This window comes from Protopterus annectens, chromosome 9.part0 (genome assembly GCF_019279795.1).
Source record: "Protopterus annectens isolate FY-2018-M chromosome 9.part0, PAN1.0, whole genome shotgun sequence".
NCBI classification, from domain to species: Eukaryota; Metazoa; Chordata; order Ceratodontiformes; family Protopteridae; genus Protopterus; species Protopterus annectens.
In genome coordinates this window covers 898,995,181-899,013,443 of record NC_056743.1, presented here as the reverse complement: position 1 = coordinate 899,013,443, position 18,263 = coordinate 898,995,181, and the positions used below count along the sequence as shown (strand labels likewise).

Here is an 18,263-nt window from a genome sequence, read left to right as displayed (position 1 = left end):
CAAGGTTTCTATTCAAGACTTTTCCTGGTACCCAGAAAAGACAATTCATGGAGTCCAATTCTGGACTTATCCACTCCAAACACATTTCTGGACATTCCAAAATTCAAGATGCTGACTCTTCAACAGTTACTACCTATGCTAGGCAAAGATGCCTGGTTGGTAACTCTAGACTTAAGAGGCTTACCTGCATATCCCAATGAGGGAATCTTGCAGAAAATACCTCCGCTTCAAAGCAGATTACTTGAATTACCAGTTCTCTGCACTGCCCTTTGGCTTATCTACTGCGCCCAGGATCTTCACAAAGTGCCTGGCTCCAATAATTGCATTTTGCAGGCAAAGACATATTCAAATATATCCATACCTGGACGATTGTCTAATTCAGGCAGAAAACAAGGACATTCTTCTAAAGCATCTGGCATTTGTAAAAAGGGTTCTAACTTGTCCAGGGTACACCATAAACAAAAAAAAATCACAAGTGGTACAATCTCAAAAAATTACATTCCTGGGTGCAAGCTTGAATACAACTGCCCAGATGACTTACCTTACGCCAGAAAAGCAAATTCAATTGGTGACTTACTTCAAACAGGTGGCCACAAAAACCCTGCTTTCTGCAAGACAAAATTCTGCAAGCCTTGGGGTTCATGGCCTCCTGCATTCTTCTAATTCCATATGCAAGATTGCATATGAGGAAAGTTCAGTGGTAATTAAGAAGTTTATGGAGTCAACATTTTCACAGCCTGGAAACAATGATTCCTATCATACCTTGCCTGCAACTAGAGTTCCTATGGTGGGCAGAGGCCTGCCACCAAAACAAGGGACTGCCATTCACTCCACCCCCTGCCGCCCAAACCCTAACTACAGATGCATCAGACTTTGCTTGGGGGGCTCATCTGGCAGGAAAGTGCATTCAGGGCAAATGGAGCCCAAATCAAATGCACCTTCATGTCAATTGCACTGACAGCCTTCAAGGACTACCTTTGTCCAGGACAATTAATGATAAAGACAGACAACACCACAGTTATGTGGTACATAAGCAAGGGGGTACACATTCCTACCCCCTTTGCAGACTAGCCATGGCATTGTGGAAGATGGCCTTGACCTACGAAATACAACTACAAGCTCAATTCCTGCCAGGAAAGTTAAATACTCTGGCAGATGAACTAAGCAGAAATCTTATGGATCCACATGAATGGAAACTGAAACCACACCTTTTCAACATGCTGACACGCAAATGGGGGGGAGTCCAGACATAGATCTTTTTGCCTCACCCCAGAACTATCAGTTGGGCAAATTCTGCACAAGAATTCATCACAAAAAAGCTTGGAAAGTTGATGCTCTATCATTCAGCTGGAAAAACCTATCAGTCTGTGCTTTTCCCCTCTGCCTGTGCTGTCCAAAGTTCTACTAAAAGTCAGACAGGACAAACCAAAAATGATTCCGATTGCTCCAGACTGGCCTCGCCAACACCGGTACCCACTCCTGTGCAATGAGTCACACCTTCCTCCGTGACACTTGCCTCAGACACCTTACCTACTGTCTCAGTAGAACTACCAGATTCTGCACACTCCGCTCCAAACTTTGAATCTTGCAACATGGCTAATCGTCTAATTTCACCATTGGCATCCCTCAGCAAACCTGTGATGGATGTCATTTTGGAGGCTAGAAGGCCTAATACTAGAAAATCTTATGCTGACAAATGGAAAAGATTCTGTGCCTGGAACCAATCACAAGGAATAAGCACAGCAATGCAATTCTGCAATACTTAACTGAGATGCTTCACTCACAAGGGCCTATCTTTTTCTTCCATAAAAATCCATGCCTCTGGCATTTCAGCTCATTACAACACAGAACCTCCCCTCTTCTCTCATCCTCTACTAAAGCAGTATCTGAGGGGCCAAAAATGTAAGACCTCCCAGGAGAACGCCAACCCCTGCATGGGACCTCAATTTTGTTTTGGAAAAATTCACTCTCTCTCCTTTTGAGCCGACTGCTACTGTAGACCTAAAATTTCTCTCTTGATCAACAGCTTTCCTTTTAGCAGTCACTTCAGTTAGAAGGATTTCTGAATTACAGGCTCTTATGGCAGTAGAGCCTTTCATTATTTTTCATGCGGACAGGGTGTCTTTCAGGACCAATCCATCTTTCATGCCTAAGGTGGTATCCAGTGGTACTCTTAATCAGACCATTCATCTGCCAACTTTCTTTCCCAATCCACAGAACAAGGGTGAGCGGATTCTGCATTCATTGGGTGTACACAGACAACTTAGATTTTACTTAAACAGGACAAAATCTCTAAGAAAATCTGAACAACTATTGGTGGCATTTGCTGCAGGGGCAGAGGGAAAAGCTATTTCAAAGCAGACTATTTCCAAGTAGATAAGCCATTGTATTCGTTTCTTGCTGTATGCACCATGGTAAACATATCCCCAAGGGGATCAGATCTCATTCCACCAGGGCTGCATCTACTTCTGCAGCCTTTCTCAGAGGGGTTCCTACCAGAGACATTCTAGAAGCTGCGACCTGGAGCTCAGTTCATACGTTCACCAAACATTACCATTTACCTCTCTTCTCTAAATCCACAGCTGGCTTTGCCACTGCTGTCCTGCAGGGCCTTATAGCTGCTCCTAATGCTGTATAAATCCATCCTCCCAGCCATAGCTTTGGGAATCTGCCCAAATGTAATGACTGCAACAGTGAAACTCGAAGAACATAGTGCAATTGTGTACACTTACCATAAATGTAGATGTTCGAGTGTATTCACTGTTGCAGTCCTGGTTACCCACCCTCCAGCCCCCTGTTTTTCTCTTACTGTACCTCTAATTTCTTTTAATATGCTTAAAAGCCTTTTTGGTGTATTTGCTTTGTTTGGAGGTATATTTTTGTGTTTCAAATTATATATATATATATATATATATATATATATATATATATATATATATTTTGCTCCCCATTTGGGGCAAGAAAAACTGATGTAATGGCGTCGGCTGCATGTTATATACCCCTGACGACCTGACATCATGGAAGAAGGGACAGCAGCCAACACAGGACCCAAGACTTTGTTAATCAGGCCGACTGAGGGCAACCTGCCAGCAGATTACCCAAATGTAATGACTACAACAGTGAATACATTCGAACATCTACATTTATGATGTGTACACAACTGTACTGATGCAGATAACGACTTATGGACCTGCAGAAGGAAGCAGTTCTTGGCGCATTGTAGGTTTGAGAATAGCACTCTTGCCAAACATCAGTGATTGAAGCAGTACTACCACACCCTGACTTGGGAATGGAGTGCATTCTTGTCAGGGGATTAAAAAACATAAACATTTAGAGAAAGTACCAAAAAAAGTTAGATGAATGAGGGACTGTATTTTTCATTATTTAAGTTGGAGTTAAGTAGGATTCCATCTTTCATTGATGTTTTTCAGTCCCTTTGGTAAGACGTAATTAATAAATTGATTACCTGTGGTGCAGTAAAGAAAGTACTTTGAGACCAACAAGCGGCATGGCTTTTCTTCTAGACATTATCTTTGTCATAGAGGTGTGACCCCTCGAGAACCATTGTAAACCTTTTCAGTTTGAACAGTTTTTTTGAAAGTATTCAAATTTAAGATGCTTAACGTCCAGGCTGTTCTTTCTCTGCTGTTCTCAGGTGCTGCCTTAGCCACCCTGGACATAAAGAACCGAGCATCCGAGTGCACAAAAGTAGTGTGCTGACATCTTCCCTGGTCTCCTACTAATCCTTTCTGAGGCCAGTGAAGTCCTGCCCACATTCCTATCAATATGTGGGTGTGGGCTCTGCCTCTTCAGGTAGTGAGTGCCTCATGTATATGTTGTTTTGCTTTACAACTTGGCGAAGAACAGTGGTGGGCATTATACATGTGTCCTGGGCATATAGATTGTTAGATGTGCAAGAGAATGGTATCCCTAACTGCACAGAGTGAGACCAGTGTCATAGGCATCATTTCCTTTGAAGCTGATCTGATTACCCCCCCCCCCTTACCATATTGCAACTGCTAATCAGTGTGGAAAGTCATGCTCTAGACTCCACCAAGGCATGGTGCAGGTGTAGACAGGTCCCCAGTCCCTCCGCAGGATGGATGAACTGAGGTAAGCTTTTCAGTCTCATCACCCACCCCTCCAGTCCTGCCCCTCCATTGCCTGAGACACTAATTGAACACTGGTCGCTATGCAGTCAGGGCTCCATCCCTCTGTGCAGCAGAGCCCTGTTGGGGTGGATGTTTGCCCTTCTCGGCATGCTAATGGTGCACATTGATCAATTCCTGGGTGACTGTTCGATCTGGTATCCAGAAGTGGAAAGGGAAAGGATAATCAGATCTTTGAGAATACGGATGGAATGCACGCCAAAACTGAGCATGGTTTTAGGGAATTTTAATTTTCTTTTTTGCGTGAACCCTGTTCTGGATGTGGAGAAAGTGTGTTCTTTCCCAAAGAAAGGGCCCTGTAGTTAAAGCTCCTTTGTTTGGAGACTTGGCCCAGGAAGTTTGTAAGTCAGCCAGTGGATTCCTTAGGTACCTGTGGAAAGATTGCATAAATATTGATAGTCGTTTAAACAAGGCTATTATGAAAAAGATCCAGCGATGTCTCATGAGTCTTTGGCAACCGCATTATCACCCTGTGCATCGGATGCCTGGCTACACTACAGAAGTAAGGGATATATTTCTAAGGGAGGCAGACTCTAAGCAGCCCTTGCCTGAAGGAGTGCACCCAAAGTATCTGGAGGTTCAAGAGACCTGGATTAAGGTTTTGCAGAGCAAAGGAACGTCATACTTCTTTTGGCTATTTTTTGCAGAAATATTGCTCTTCTTTTCAGTGTTACTGCTGTAACACTGTTTGCCTTGAAATCTCCTTCACTATGGGATTTCTAGCAAATTGCTTAATTGGTTTGTGGTAGCATTGCACTTGCGAGTTTGTTGTACTGTTTACATTAGGAGGACTGGGGATTTGTTCATTTTATGGCAGGAGGTATTTGCCTGGTCTGTCTAAGTTGGGAAATGCACAAATGGGCTCATAGCATAGTCATTTTATTGGCCAGAGGGCTCCTTATTTTGTCTGTGCTCGTATAAGTTTGGCATGTTTGCGTGGCTCTGTGTTCATTTCCACAGAGCTGAGCAAAGCTTGGTGTCCTAGCCTGTGCACCAGAAGTATTTTATTTGTATCCAGTGTCATCCTGGCAAAGCTAATTACTTCAGATTGTTCAGTCACACTTACTTAATTTTTGTGATTGCCATTGTTTCCTCCTTTTATTTCTGGATTTTACTGTATTTGTGCAAAAAACCTGCTTCTCCTCTCACTGTTTCTGCTGTAAGACTATTTGCCTTGAAATTACAGTCAGTAAGGAATTTCTAGCTATTTGATTTGTGGTAGCATTGCACTTGGGTGTATTTTTTTTGTTTTCTTTGCTGTGCTTTTACATCAGAAGAACTGGTATTATTCATCTTGTGGCAAGAGGTGTTTGAATAATGTAATCATTTTATCATCCAGAAGGCTAAGTAGTTAGTTTTTTAATTTTTCTGTGTTGGTATAAATTTGGCATGTTTGTAGGGAGCACGCAGTGGTGGTTAGCAATACCCTGTGCAGACCCAAATATATAGAAAATTAATATTCACTATAAAACTGCCATAAAATGTTTACCTTTTATCTTGGTATAGAGTGACAGTTCTGCCTGAGGACAAGCTTAGAGCTGATAGGTGCATGTTGAGCAACATTACTACTGTAATTCAGTTCTATATAATCTAGTCTAATTCCAAACTCCATAGAGCACTCTTGGGAAACCCCTGTACATACTCCATAGGAGCTCGCCAAATTACAGTTCTGGACAACATGAATATGCAATTTCCAAATGTCTTCATAGCCAGCTTGATGGTAGGTACAGCGTATTGAGACAATATAGCAGTTGTCTCATATTCACAGCCACTTAATCCTTAAGAAAACAGATGCAGTGTGTGAAGCACGTACATACACAGTGTCACTGGAGGCAAAAATCTCCAAACAAGGTTGTCAAAAACACACACATTATTTCCACCGCCACACACAAAACTCACCACACACTCAAAGACCAACTTATGCTAAGGCAATTAAATAAAATCTATCCAGAACAGAAACACCTCCTAAAGTCACCAACTGTAGTGCTTATCCCCAGCAAGCTCAAAAGCAATCAGCTAAAGCAACACCTAACACCTCACATATACCCACACCCAATGGAGTCCCCAAAACAAAGCCCATAAGATAAACAAATGCAGTTCCCAGTATTCTGGTCATAGGTGACTCCATTGTGCTGCACATTGAAGCCCCACTCACCAGACTGCACAAAGAGAATAGCGGTTAGCTGCTTGTCTGGAGCCATGATCTGCCAAGTCATTTCACAACAGGTACCAGTATGATTCTGTCATAGTCCATGTGGTTATAAGCGACCTGAGACTTGCCTTACTGAACTGTATGAAGAGAGACATTATTGACCTCTTAGGACAGGTGTCTTAGGCTGGTGTATGCCTAGCACTGAACAGCATCATATCTTCACCAAGGATGATACCACAATATGAGCAAAATATGATGAATTTCAGCAATTGGCTTAGTTTCTGGTGTCATTCTAGGGTAATGCAGTATTTGTCAGCATGGGAGGACTTGGTTAACACAGTTGTTTTGCCAAGTATAGTTTGCAACCCCCATGCTTCCAAATATTGGCTAAAGCTTTTTACTGTCCCATAGAGACTTTTTTAGTCAATGCCAAATTGACAAACCTTCCAGTATAGCAAATACAAGCAAGCAAAATATTACTTGTGAGTGCCAGGAGCTAAAACAAGAAACTCCACACCATTCAGGCTCTCCTCACCCTGGAGAATATAGACAGAGGCATGGTTTAAACCCACAGAAAGTACTCTGGGCAGTGCAAGGCTGCAGTGTCTTCTGCACATTTAGACCTTCAGCTGTACAGACAGACTAAAGGTGGAAGAGGTGCGATCTATAGAAACAATAAGCATACTTCTAAGTTGGTTAAACATGATGATATGCTGAAGATTCTGCAAGAGCAGATCACCACAGACAAAGTCCCATGCCATATCTTAGCAAGCTGTAGATCACCTTCTGTCCCATGAAACCCATAACTCATAGCTGGACCTACTGGAGAAACTTGTCATACAACCAAATACCCTACTCGTGGGTGGTTTTAACTACTCCCCCTTGACTGGGAAACTTACACAGCCTCAAACTCACAGGCCCAGAGATTCCTAGAATGTGTAAATGCAAACACATTTGACCAGATAGTGCACACACCTACTAGAGGTTCTAACATACTGGAACTAGTAGTCACAAATATGGGAACACACTGCACTTCCAGTGTCATATCCTCATTTGTAAGATCCATTCACAAAACTGTCTCTTTAAATAAGAATTAACTCTGTAACACTAGCAAACAATGTAACAATTAGGTCATACTACCTCTTTATGTAGAAGGTCAGCACAATCTATTCCCGCATTATGCACGCACTCAGGTCATTGAACCACAAGTACCAGCATGACTCCGTCATAGTCCTTGTGGGTGGAAATGATCTGAGACGTACCTCCCTAGACTATGAAGAAAGACATCATGGAGATATTAAAACGTGTGTCTTAGGCTGGTATGAATCTAGTACTGAGCAGCATTTTCCCCTTTCAAGGATGACGACACAATATGAACAAAGAATGACTGATTTTAATAATTGGCGTACTTTATGGTGTCATTCTAAGGGGGTGAAATATTTGTCAGCATGGAAGGAGATGATCAACAGACCATGCTGCTTTGCCAGGGATGGTCTGCACCTCTACCCCCTAGACTTTCGAATATTAGCTAAAACATTGTCTGCCTGTGTTTAAGGCAGTGCCAAACTGATGAACGTATTTCAAACATAGGAAATGAAAACCAAGAAAATCTGAAGTTGATATTGCTTAATGCTAGATGTCTAATCAAGAAACTCCACTCCCTACAATCTCTCCTGTCCCTAGAGAATGTTGATGTCTGTGCAGTCACTGATTTATGGTTTAAAGCTACAGTGAGCACACGGGAATGCCAGGCTATAATGCCTTCCACACATTTTGACCAGCTGCTACACAGTCAGGGACTAAAGGTGGAGGTGTCTCAATGTACATCAAAAATAAATGTATCTCAAGGCTGGTCAAACATGACGATCCACTTGAGCTTCTCCACGTTCAAGTCACCGTAGGCAAAATCCCATGAAATTTCCATGCAAGCTGTAGGTCCCCCTCTATGTCCCAGGAAACCAGTAATACATATTTAAGCTTACTGGAAACACTCGCCGTCCAACTCAATACCATATTCATGGGCAATTTTGATTATCTCAGTATTAACTGGGAGTCATATATGACACCAAACAAGCAGGCATCTAGATTTCTGGATTTTGTAAATACAAACTCCCTGGACTAGATTGTCAACATGCTGGCCAGGGTGAAAACATACTGGATCTGGTCCCCACTAATATGTAAGAGCACTGCACACCCCGTCGTGTAATGTTCTGTTTGAGGTCAGACCACAAAACGGTCTCCTTTGAAGTAAAAAGAAATTCTGGAAACCCAGCTAACCCTGGAATGTTCAGGAACTAATCTCAGGCTATTTTTCTACTGTTAAGTGATAACCTGGCAAAATTTCAAACCCCCATTAACGCTAAGAACACTGCTGCCTGTGCAAAACTGTTCACAGAAACTCTTCAAGCATGTTAAAAGCTGCATCGAGGCAGTTGTACCCACCAGGAATAAGCACAGGGCTTGCTCATAAAATCAAGCCACCCTGGTAGAATCGCAACATCAGTAGGCTGTATAACAAAAGGAAGAAAATCATGGCAAAAATTAGGAGGTATAGCACCCACCAAGATAAAAGCACTCTCATCAAGCTAAACAACTCAAAGGACAAATTAAGTTTGTAAAAGCCAAATTTATGGTAAATTTTGGCAACACATACCATGGACAACAAGGCATTCTTTAGTTATGTCCACAACCTCAAACACAGTGAACAGTTGTGTTCAGAGCTCATTGTTAATGGAACCACCTGTACTGAGCCAAACGATATACCAAACATACTGACAGACACATTCAGCTCTAACATTCTCTCCCCTTCAGCCTCCTAAAGGAGTTATAACTACCCCTACTATCACTAGGGAAGAAGTTCTCAATGATCTCTTTAAAGACAAGAGTACTCCCATCACTGGGCCTGGACAGTATCCCAGGTTGCCTTCTACATAGCATGAGACATGACCTATCAGGCCCTCTGGAATTGCTATTTAACAGTAGCCTCCAAACAGGCTTTGTGTCTGACAAATCACAGACACTCAGATTAAAACAGCCCTCTCCAAAGCCAAAAACACAACATCAGTGGGACCAGACGGTGTCCCAGGCTGCGCCCTACATGAGCTCAAAGATTAACTAACCCCTCACCTAAACACACTGTTTAAACTCAGCCTCTCTACAGGCTATGTGTCCACAGAGGGGTACACAGCAACGGTTATTCCGCTCCACAAAGGTGGAGCCACAACGGACCCTTGGAACTATCACCCTATAAGCCTGACTAGCTTGGCCTGCAAAGCTATGGAGCGCATCATCATGGATCTCATTAACAGAGACATTGGACACCTCGAAACACTAGACCCTACCCAGTTCGGCTTTAAGGGCAGGTCATGCCTCCTAAACCTGGTGGACATCTTTGAGACAGTTACCAAGGCTATAGACAAGGGAAAGGTGGTCCACACAGCCCTACCTGGACTTCGCAAAGGCCTTCGACACTATTCCCCACTCAGGTGTTATAGACAAGCTCAACAGCCTGAACATAAACCCCTACATCACGAGATGCGTTGCCAACTGGCTCACGGACAGAACCCACATGGTAAGAGTTACGGGAGCTAGGTCTGACTCTAAACCGGTTACAAGTGGCGTTTCCCAGGGCTCAGTCCTAGGACCCCTCCTTTTCGACATATACTTCTCAGAAGTACAGGCAAGCAGAGCAGGACTATGGCTGACCAAGTTCGCAGACGACTGCAAACTTGGGGCTATAATTGACTTTCCGGCTGACACAGACATCCTCCAAAATGGTCTCGCTGAGACAGATACCTGGTGTCAAAACCATGGCTTCAAGCTAAATGCCAAAAAAGAGCATAGTCATCCCCTTTGAAAAAAAACAAAGTACCCACAAACTACCACATAGGTGGGAGCCCCCTAAATACGGAAGATGTAATAAGGGATCTGGGGACCCAAGTAGATAGTAACCTCTCCTTTGATAATCACATTGCCAAAGTGGTTAGAAAATCCTTCTATGTGGCCCACCTAATCATAAAAGGGTTTGCATCCAGATCGAAAGAGGTCATTGGGCCCCTCTACGCATCACTCTTCAGACCCATCATAGAGTACAATGCCCCATTTGGGATGTACCTTACAAGACACCTGCAACAACTGGAAAGACCACAGAAGTACCTCACCAAGAGGATCACTGGCCTCAAGCAGATTTATTTATTTATATTTATTTATTTAACATTTGTTAACTGGGAACGTCTGACTTGGAAAGAAGCCAATTTTTAGCGGAGGCCTGGGGAGAAAGGCTCCGGGTTTGAGCATGACCTATCATCCTCCAGATGCCCTATGCAGCTCAACTAAAGAAACTCCATCTGTACTCTGTTGCATACCGCCTACTCAGAGGTGATCGCTGTCTGACATACAAGGCCATGTCCAACTCAGAATTGATGGACATGCTCCACCTAAAGAAAACCATATCCCCTCGAGCCACACGCTCCACAACAATAAATAGGACATGCTGGAGGGATAGATCTCTGCCCCAGAGACTTCCCATGCTCTGGAACAAGATTCCAGTCTACATTAGGCAGATCTCCTCACTAACCCTGTTCAAGAGAAACTTTGATGAGTGGATGGGAAACAGAAAGTTTACCCCAGGGATCACTTCAATGGCTGTGCTGGCCAGAGGCACAGGGAACTAATCTAAGGGGGTGGTGAAAGCCAACACATTCTGGCTAGGCTTATAAATGCCTTCGGGCAGATAGCCTAGTATCTACCTATGAACCTAAATGGAGAACAGCAGCAGTCATCCCTCTGCACAAAGATGGTCCAACAACAGACCCATATGTCTCACTAGTCTCACACAAAGCCATGGAAAGAATAATCATGGAAATGATCAGTAATGACACAGGAAACCTCCAGACACTGGACTCAACCCAGTTTGGTTTTGTCAAGGGTAGGTCTTGCCTACTCACCCTGGTGGACTTCTTTGAGAAGGCCACTAAAGCAATGGAATAGGGCAAAATCGTTCACAGTGCCTACTTTAACCTGGCCAAGGCATTGAACACGATACCCGACTCTGGTATTGTTGATAAATTTAAGAGGTTAGGTATAAACCTTTGTCACCTGGTGGAGAGCCAGCTGACTTGCAGCAAAGACCCAGGAAGTTAGATTTGGAATCCATTTTTGCAAAGACGCCAATCACAAGCAGAGACTGTCAGGGATCAGTCCTGGGACTGCTACTTTTTGGCATTTACTTCTCTGAAGTCAAGGCCAATGTCAAGGGCCTCTATCTGACCAAATTTGCAGACAGTTGCAAATTAGGAGCGGTCGTAGAATCCCTAACTGACACTGATATTCTGAAGGTAGGACTGACACAGACAAAGAACTTGTCAGAGCCATGTACTTAAACTAAATGCCAGGAAATGCATAGTAGTGTCCTTCAGGAAATCATCCACCCCAGGTAACTATCATATTAATAACACACCCCTAAGAGCCGACCCAGTAGTCACGGACTCTGAGACCTACGCAGACAGTAATGCAGCCTTTGACCATCACGTGTCTAGAGTAGTGAGGAAGTCATTGTATGTTGTGCAACTTATAAACAAAGGTATGTCATGTAGGTCTAAGGAAGCCATTGTTCCACTATATTCATCATTCTTCAGACCTGTCATTGAGTACAAGACTCCTCAGTAAAAGAATACAGGGCATAAGTAACATGTCCTATGCAGACTGCATCAAAGCCCTATCCCTGTATTCTGTCTCCTACAGGCTGTTCATAGGTGTGCACTAGCCTAATGGCCCAGGAGCCCTTACAAGCGTAGCCCAAAGAAGGGAAGATCTATACCTGACATACAAGGCATGACCTCTCCCTGATGGACCTCCTGCATGTCTGCAAAACAGACATCACTAGAATTATCTGTTATAAAGACTTAAACCTTGCGTGTGATATAAATAGGACCTGCTGGAGTGAGAGGTACGCATCCCAGAGACTACCCCATCTCTGGAACAGGCACCCGATCCATCTGAAGCAGAGTTTCTCCCTAACACAGTTCAAGTGCAGCTTGGACAGTTTGATGGGAAACAGGAAATGTGTCCGTGGTTTTGACATAGTTAGCCTCTAGATGGTTCATCTCCCAGGCCTGTGCTTATAAATGTTTAATCTCTCAAGCCCCTGCTTGCACTTATAAGTGGTACCAGAACTGTCAGATTTCAGATGCATAGTTGGTCTTAAAAGTCCTGAGTGGCTGTTAGCCTAGTACACACCTATGGGCCTATGAGTGTCCTGCTGTAGTGACCCTTATAATTAACATGATAGTTGTGTGAGGATGCTTACCATAACTGTAGATGTTAAGGTCGAAAGTATGTTGTTGCAGAGGGGCTGCCACCCTCATGCCCCCTTGTACTGCCAGTAAATTGGACCTGCTTTATGTTGTATATTTGATTTGGACCAGAACATTTTTGTGATTATTTATTAGTGCTGAGCTGTTTAGGTTAATAGTTTGTGCGTATTACTTATTTGCTTTAACAAAGGAACAGATCTATACCTTCCTTTTGCATTCGATGGTGTTTGTTGGGAAGGATGTTTTCCTGTTAACATTAGGCTTGAAACTAAGTTGATTGGTAAAATCTTTAACCTTGGTGTCATCATCATCAAAAAAAAATATGGTGCGAGTTATAGCACTGAAACTTGCCTGTTAATTATTCTCATCTACCTTATCCAGTATTCTGTAGTACTATTCCAGTTTTTTAACATCTATGGCTAAGTGCCCACATGCAGCTGTACTTTTTCATTGTTGCAGGTTGTCACTACATAGTTGTGAGACTGTAAAGTCTTTCTTGTGTTGGCTGAGCATTTTAAAGTAGTTGTACATATTGTAAGCTAAGAGATAAGAAAAGGTTTCTGGTTCTCGTATACAGAACCTTTTGACATTGAATTCCTGATGAGTACGTAAAGTAGTTGCACGTAAAAATAAACTAAAAGAATACACACAGACACGTTGCAAGGTTTGTTTTTGTACATGTGACTGTGATGTTTTCAGCAACTGCCTGAAATGTCTGAGTACCTAGTCATATATTCAGTAGTTGATGGCTTTCTTAATAAAGTTCTTATGCTTTCTTGCAATATAAGCAGAACAATTAGTTTGTAGTTTGTCACATACCTTATTTTTGTCTTACTGTCCATAAAGTAACCCGTTTTTTCTGGTTTTTTTTTTTTCTAGTGAGAAGCCATGCTTGTGAGCCTGATCAGTACGGCAAACCTGGTGGATGCTCTGATATCTGTCTTTTGGGCAGTAACCACAAGTCTCGCACATGTCGCTGTCGTTCTGGTTTTAGCTTGGGCAGTGATGGAAAGTCATGTAAAAGTGAGAATAACTATTTGCGGTTAGGTTTTTTTAAAGTTTGTAATAACTGAACATACAAGTTTAAAATGAAATCTAGTTGCCATTTTTTCTCTTTACAATACCACCCATAAGGTATAATTTAATTGTGCAGTATGCCTGAGATTTAATACTGGGTGTGTGCAAAGATTTCTTTTCATTACTGCCATGAGTAATATCTCTGTCTTCACTCTACTATTCAACGTACTTATTTTTTTATTACCCATCCAACATACCTGCCTGTTTATTCTTTGTGCCCCAGGGATTACAGTTTTACATGGAATGTTCTCATAAAGGTATATTCTTATATTTGGCTTAATGACCTTAAATGAAACTGTTTTTCTACATTTTGATAGCTTTTGTTTCCACAGTACCCTAAAAATCTCATTGTGCTGCATTTGACTAACCAGGTTTAACTTTGCTAATGATGTGGCCCTCCTTCGCTGGTGACCATTTGTGATAATGGTAGAATTTTGGTCTCTAGAATTCCAGGAAAACTTGACAGTTGACTTGTACATGAGATCTTTATCACCCATCCATTCACTTAGTTTGCCTGGACCTTAATAATATGCTTTATTTTAATTATGGCAGTTCTGTGCCCCTGATTAACTTAAAAGATATCACAGCATGTAATCTTCAAAACAAGAAATTTGTTATACTAGGTGTGATCTTTTGCATTCCATGTAAGTCACCACATAAATTGTCTTTATTGAGGGAAAAATATAAAAAATGTATATATTGGGTAAAAGGCTTATAGTTCAGGGAGTACTGTACAGGGGCGAATCACTTCCATACATGCTTTTTGAGCCGTACTTGTTTTTTTTCTTGAAATTGAAGTCTGTGCTTAGAAAACAAACAGTGCAGGTATGCATATAGCATTATTTCTGGATCAGGAAGTGCTTTTGTTACCAGCATTTCAAATTTTTTCTACTGCTTTACTCAATTCACTTGAGCTCCTTGAACGTGTTGCTAGGAAATTCCTTTTTCTCATAGTTTAAAAGCATAAATGTTACCCGAGGTGTTAGCGCTATTCACATTATAGTTAAGGAGTGACACGTGAACTGTTTTCTTGTTTGGGTTATAAAATGCAAATCTGTCATTTATTCAGTCTTTTCACCTCAGCCTTTGATGTTCGTAGTGTTTCACTGTTGCAGTCATCACATTTGGGTTATCCCTGCCAGGGTAGCCCTCGGCCGGGATGAATACCAGAGACTTAGTATTTCTGCGTCGGTTGCTGTCGCTTGAGGACTGACGTCAGGTCGTCAGTAGTATAAAGTAAGGCAGCTGACGCCATTACTTCAGTCTTTCTTGCCATGGAGCCTGAAGCAGAAGCAATTCGTATGAGTGCCGGTCAGCTGCTATCTGAGTTTCATCTACCGAACTGAAGTTGAAGTCTGTTGAAGCTAAGCACCCTGTTGAGGATCCTTTTTTCTTGCACTAGCCAATGTCAGAAAAAGTTAATTGTCTCGCCTGTGGAAAACAAATACCACACCGAGACTTCCACTCTTACTGTGTCACTTGTTTAGGCCCAGACCATGACGTCCCTCATTGTCGCTTCTGTGCTTTGTTCAACGCCAGAACTATCCATCTTCAGGCCCTTATTGTAGCCAGATATTTTCGCTTACAGTCCTCTAATTTCGATATGGTTTCGTTAAGCCATCTGGCAACAGATCTTCTGAAAAAAAAAACGTAAAGATAAAGACAGAGACAGACCACACAGGTCCAAACATACCAACGATGCTTCCGTTAAGCTAGTCGTCAGTTCTGCGGTACTCAGTGAGGTGCTTTCGCAGCCATTAATGCCCACTTCTGTTGATTTGCAGGCTGCTACCGAGACCCTTTCGGAGTCCGGTATGCCGCAAAACTCTTTGACTAAGGATCCTGCGGTCGTCTCAACCTTTGATGGTTCCGGAGCTACTGAGCAGGCACTGGCTTCCGAGGAAGGCCTTCACACTACTGAATCTCGACACAAACCGATGTCTTCTTTCACCATTATCGATGTTCTTTGTTTCACTGTTGCAGTCATCACACTTGGGTTATCCTGCCATGGGTAGCCCTCAGTCAGCCTGAATACCAGAGGCTTAGTGTTTGAGTCGGTTCTGTCACTCCAGGACTGACGTCAGGTCATCAGTGGTATAAAAACAGGCAGCCAGTGCCATTACATCAGTCTTCTTGCTGAGGAGCCCTAAGCAGAAGCAGTTCGCATGAGTGCCGATCATCCGCTTCCTGAGTTTTCGGTTCTGAAGTTGAAGTCTTCTAAAGCTAAGTACCCCATTGGGGATCCTTTTTTCTTGCTCTGACCGATGTCAGAAAAAGTTAACAATTGTCTCGCCTATGGAAAGCAAATACCACACCGAGATTTCCATTCTTAGTGCATCACCTCTTTAGGCCCAGACCACGACGTCCCTCGCTGTCGGTTTTGTGCTTTGTTCAATTCCAGAACTATACGTCATCTGGCGCTTATCGTAGCTAAATTCTTTTGCTCTCGATCTCCGTATTCCGAAATGGCTTCAGTAAGCCGTCCGACTACCGATCTTCTGAAAAAACATAAGGATAAAGACAGAGACAGACCGCACAGGTCCAAAACTGCCAACGACACTTTTGTTAAGCTAGTTGCCAGTTCGCTGGTACTCAGTGAGGCGCTTTCGCAGCCCCTGATGCCTGCATCTGTGGATTCGCAGGCCGCTACCGAGACCCATTCAGAGTCGGTATGCCGAGAAACTCTTCTTTGACTACGGAACCTGCATATGTCTCTACCTTGGATGGATCCGGAGCCGCAGTGCCAGGCATTGGCTTCTGAGGAAGTTCTTCGCACTACCAATATTAGACACAAACAGACTACTACTTTCGCATCTTCAATTCTTTCTAAAACTACTGAGTTTCTAAGACCCAGAGTACGAACTCCGCCTAAAAAACAGACGACCAAAACTCAAGCGCCTGCTTCCTTGCCTCCATCTCAGATGCTTAAAATGGCAAAAGACCTTATCATGCTCATTAGGCGAAGCCAGCCTACCTCTGCTAAAAGGAAAAGGACTTGTCCCCAGCAGCTTTATCTGACCAGGAGTCCAATGACTCTGAGGTTTCTGATTATGAAGACATGCCCTTATCTGCTTACGAGGATTCAGATGCAGAGGAATCCATTCCTTCTGCCTCTCCTCCAGAGGATTTTTCTTTTGGGGAAAGCCTTACATACCTTGAGAGAGCAATTCCATTGGGAATGTCAGGATTATCCTCAGTCCAAAAAGAGACTTCTGGAATTTTTAGATTTACCACAGCACAGACCCTTGGCTAGTCTTTCTGTTCTGGATGTTGTGGATGATGTTTTTGTGGAGTCCAGTCTAACTCTTGATACTCTACCTCCTGCTCCCAGGAAACCTGACAGGTACTACAGAGTCCCTGACTCACACAAATTTATTTTCAAAAATCCTACTGCTGACCCCAGAGGTCATCTCCTAAGGACCTAAAGGAATAAAAGCAGCCACAGCTAAGAATCCCACCCCTTCAGACAGGGATTCCCAAGCTTTAGACAGATGGGCTAAAAAAGTATACACCTCTGCAACTCTTGCCATTAGAGCTTTAAATTGTCAGTTCCACATGCTGAAATACCAGCAACATACTATGGAACTTTTTAAACAAAAATAATCTACCTTCCCTGACTGTGCAGAAAATAAAGAGTTACAGGAGCTTCTGTATTTGCAAGCCAAGTCAGTAAGCATACTATGCAATGTGGGTTTGACGCCCTAGAAGCATCCTGCAGGGCAGCAGTCACAGGTTCTGTACTTAGAAGGCATGCTTGGCTTAAGGAACAGACCTTGCTAGACCATGTCAAATCAAAATTATCGGACGCACCACTGAATAAAGACAATCTGTTTGGCACCTGAGAAGAAGAGGTTTTGAAAAAGATGGAAGAAAAAGCTAAGTCTTTGTAGACAGTTAAATACTTTTTGCAAGTCCAGCCTCCAAGATTCAGTAGGCATTTCCCCTCAAAACATTGGTCCTTCCAGCCCCCTCAAGGCCACCTCAGACTATACCTAGGGGAAGCAGACCCCCCCAGACAGCAGTCTTAGGGTATGCAGAGATCTAAGCAATGGAGTAACTCTACGTCTAAAACAGGGAGTGCTAAGCCACCCTGTTATGGAAAGAATTCACAATGACTTCTCAACTCCACCTCTCACCTCTGCCTATCTACTCCTATCCCTAGGAGGAAAACTTGCCTCCCATGCAAAAAACTGGGCCTCCATCAACAATAATCGATGGGTCCTCAACATAGTGTCCCAGGGGTACAAATTTTATTTCCACATGCTACCAGCCCCAAAAGGGTTCCCAGATCTTCCTACAAACCAGTGGGCAGAGGCACAAAACCAAGTTCATTCCTTGCTCTAAATGAGGGCAATTCAACCTGTTCCTGCAGGATAGGCCAAGGTTTCTATTCCAGACTTTTCCTGGTACCCAGAAAAGGGAGCACCTGGCGCCCAATCTTAGATCTATCCATTCTAAACACCTTCCTGGTGGTACCAAAATTCAGAATACTCACCCTACAGCAGCTTCTCCCAATGCTGTCCAAAGGTGCCTGGTTAGCCACCCTAGACC

General features: G+C 43.1%; 1 protein-coding gene across 1 annotated transcript in view; it reads left to right on the top strand.

Annotated features, from left to right (window-relative positions):
* LRP1 (LDL receptor related protein 1) overlaps nt 1-18,263 on the top strand; it is a 2,772,300-nt gene that overhangs the window by 860,567 nt on the left and 1,893,470 nt on the right. Inside the window, exon 10 of the mRNA XM_044083629.1 lies at nt 13,515-13,658. Within this exon, the coding sequence (XP_043939564.1) occupies nt 13,515-13,658 (144 nt within the window). The remainder of the gene's footprint in view (nt 1-13,514; nt 13,659-18,263) is intronic.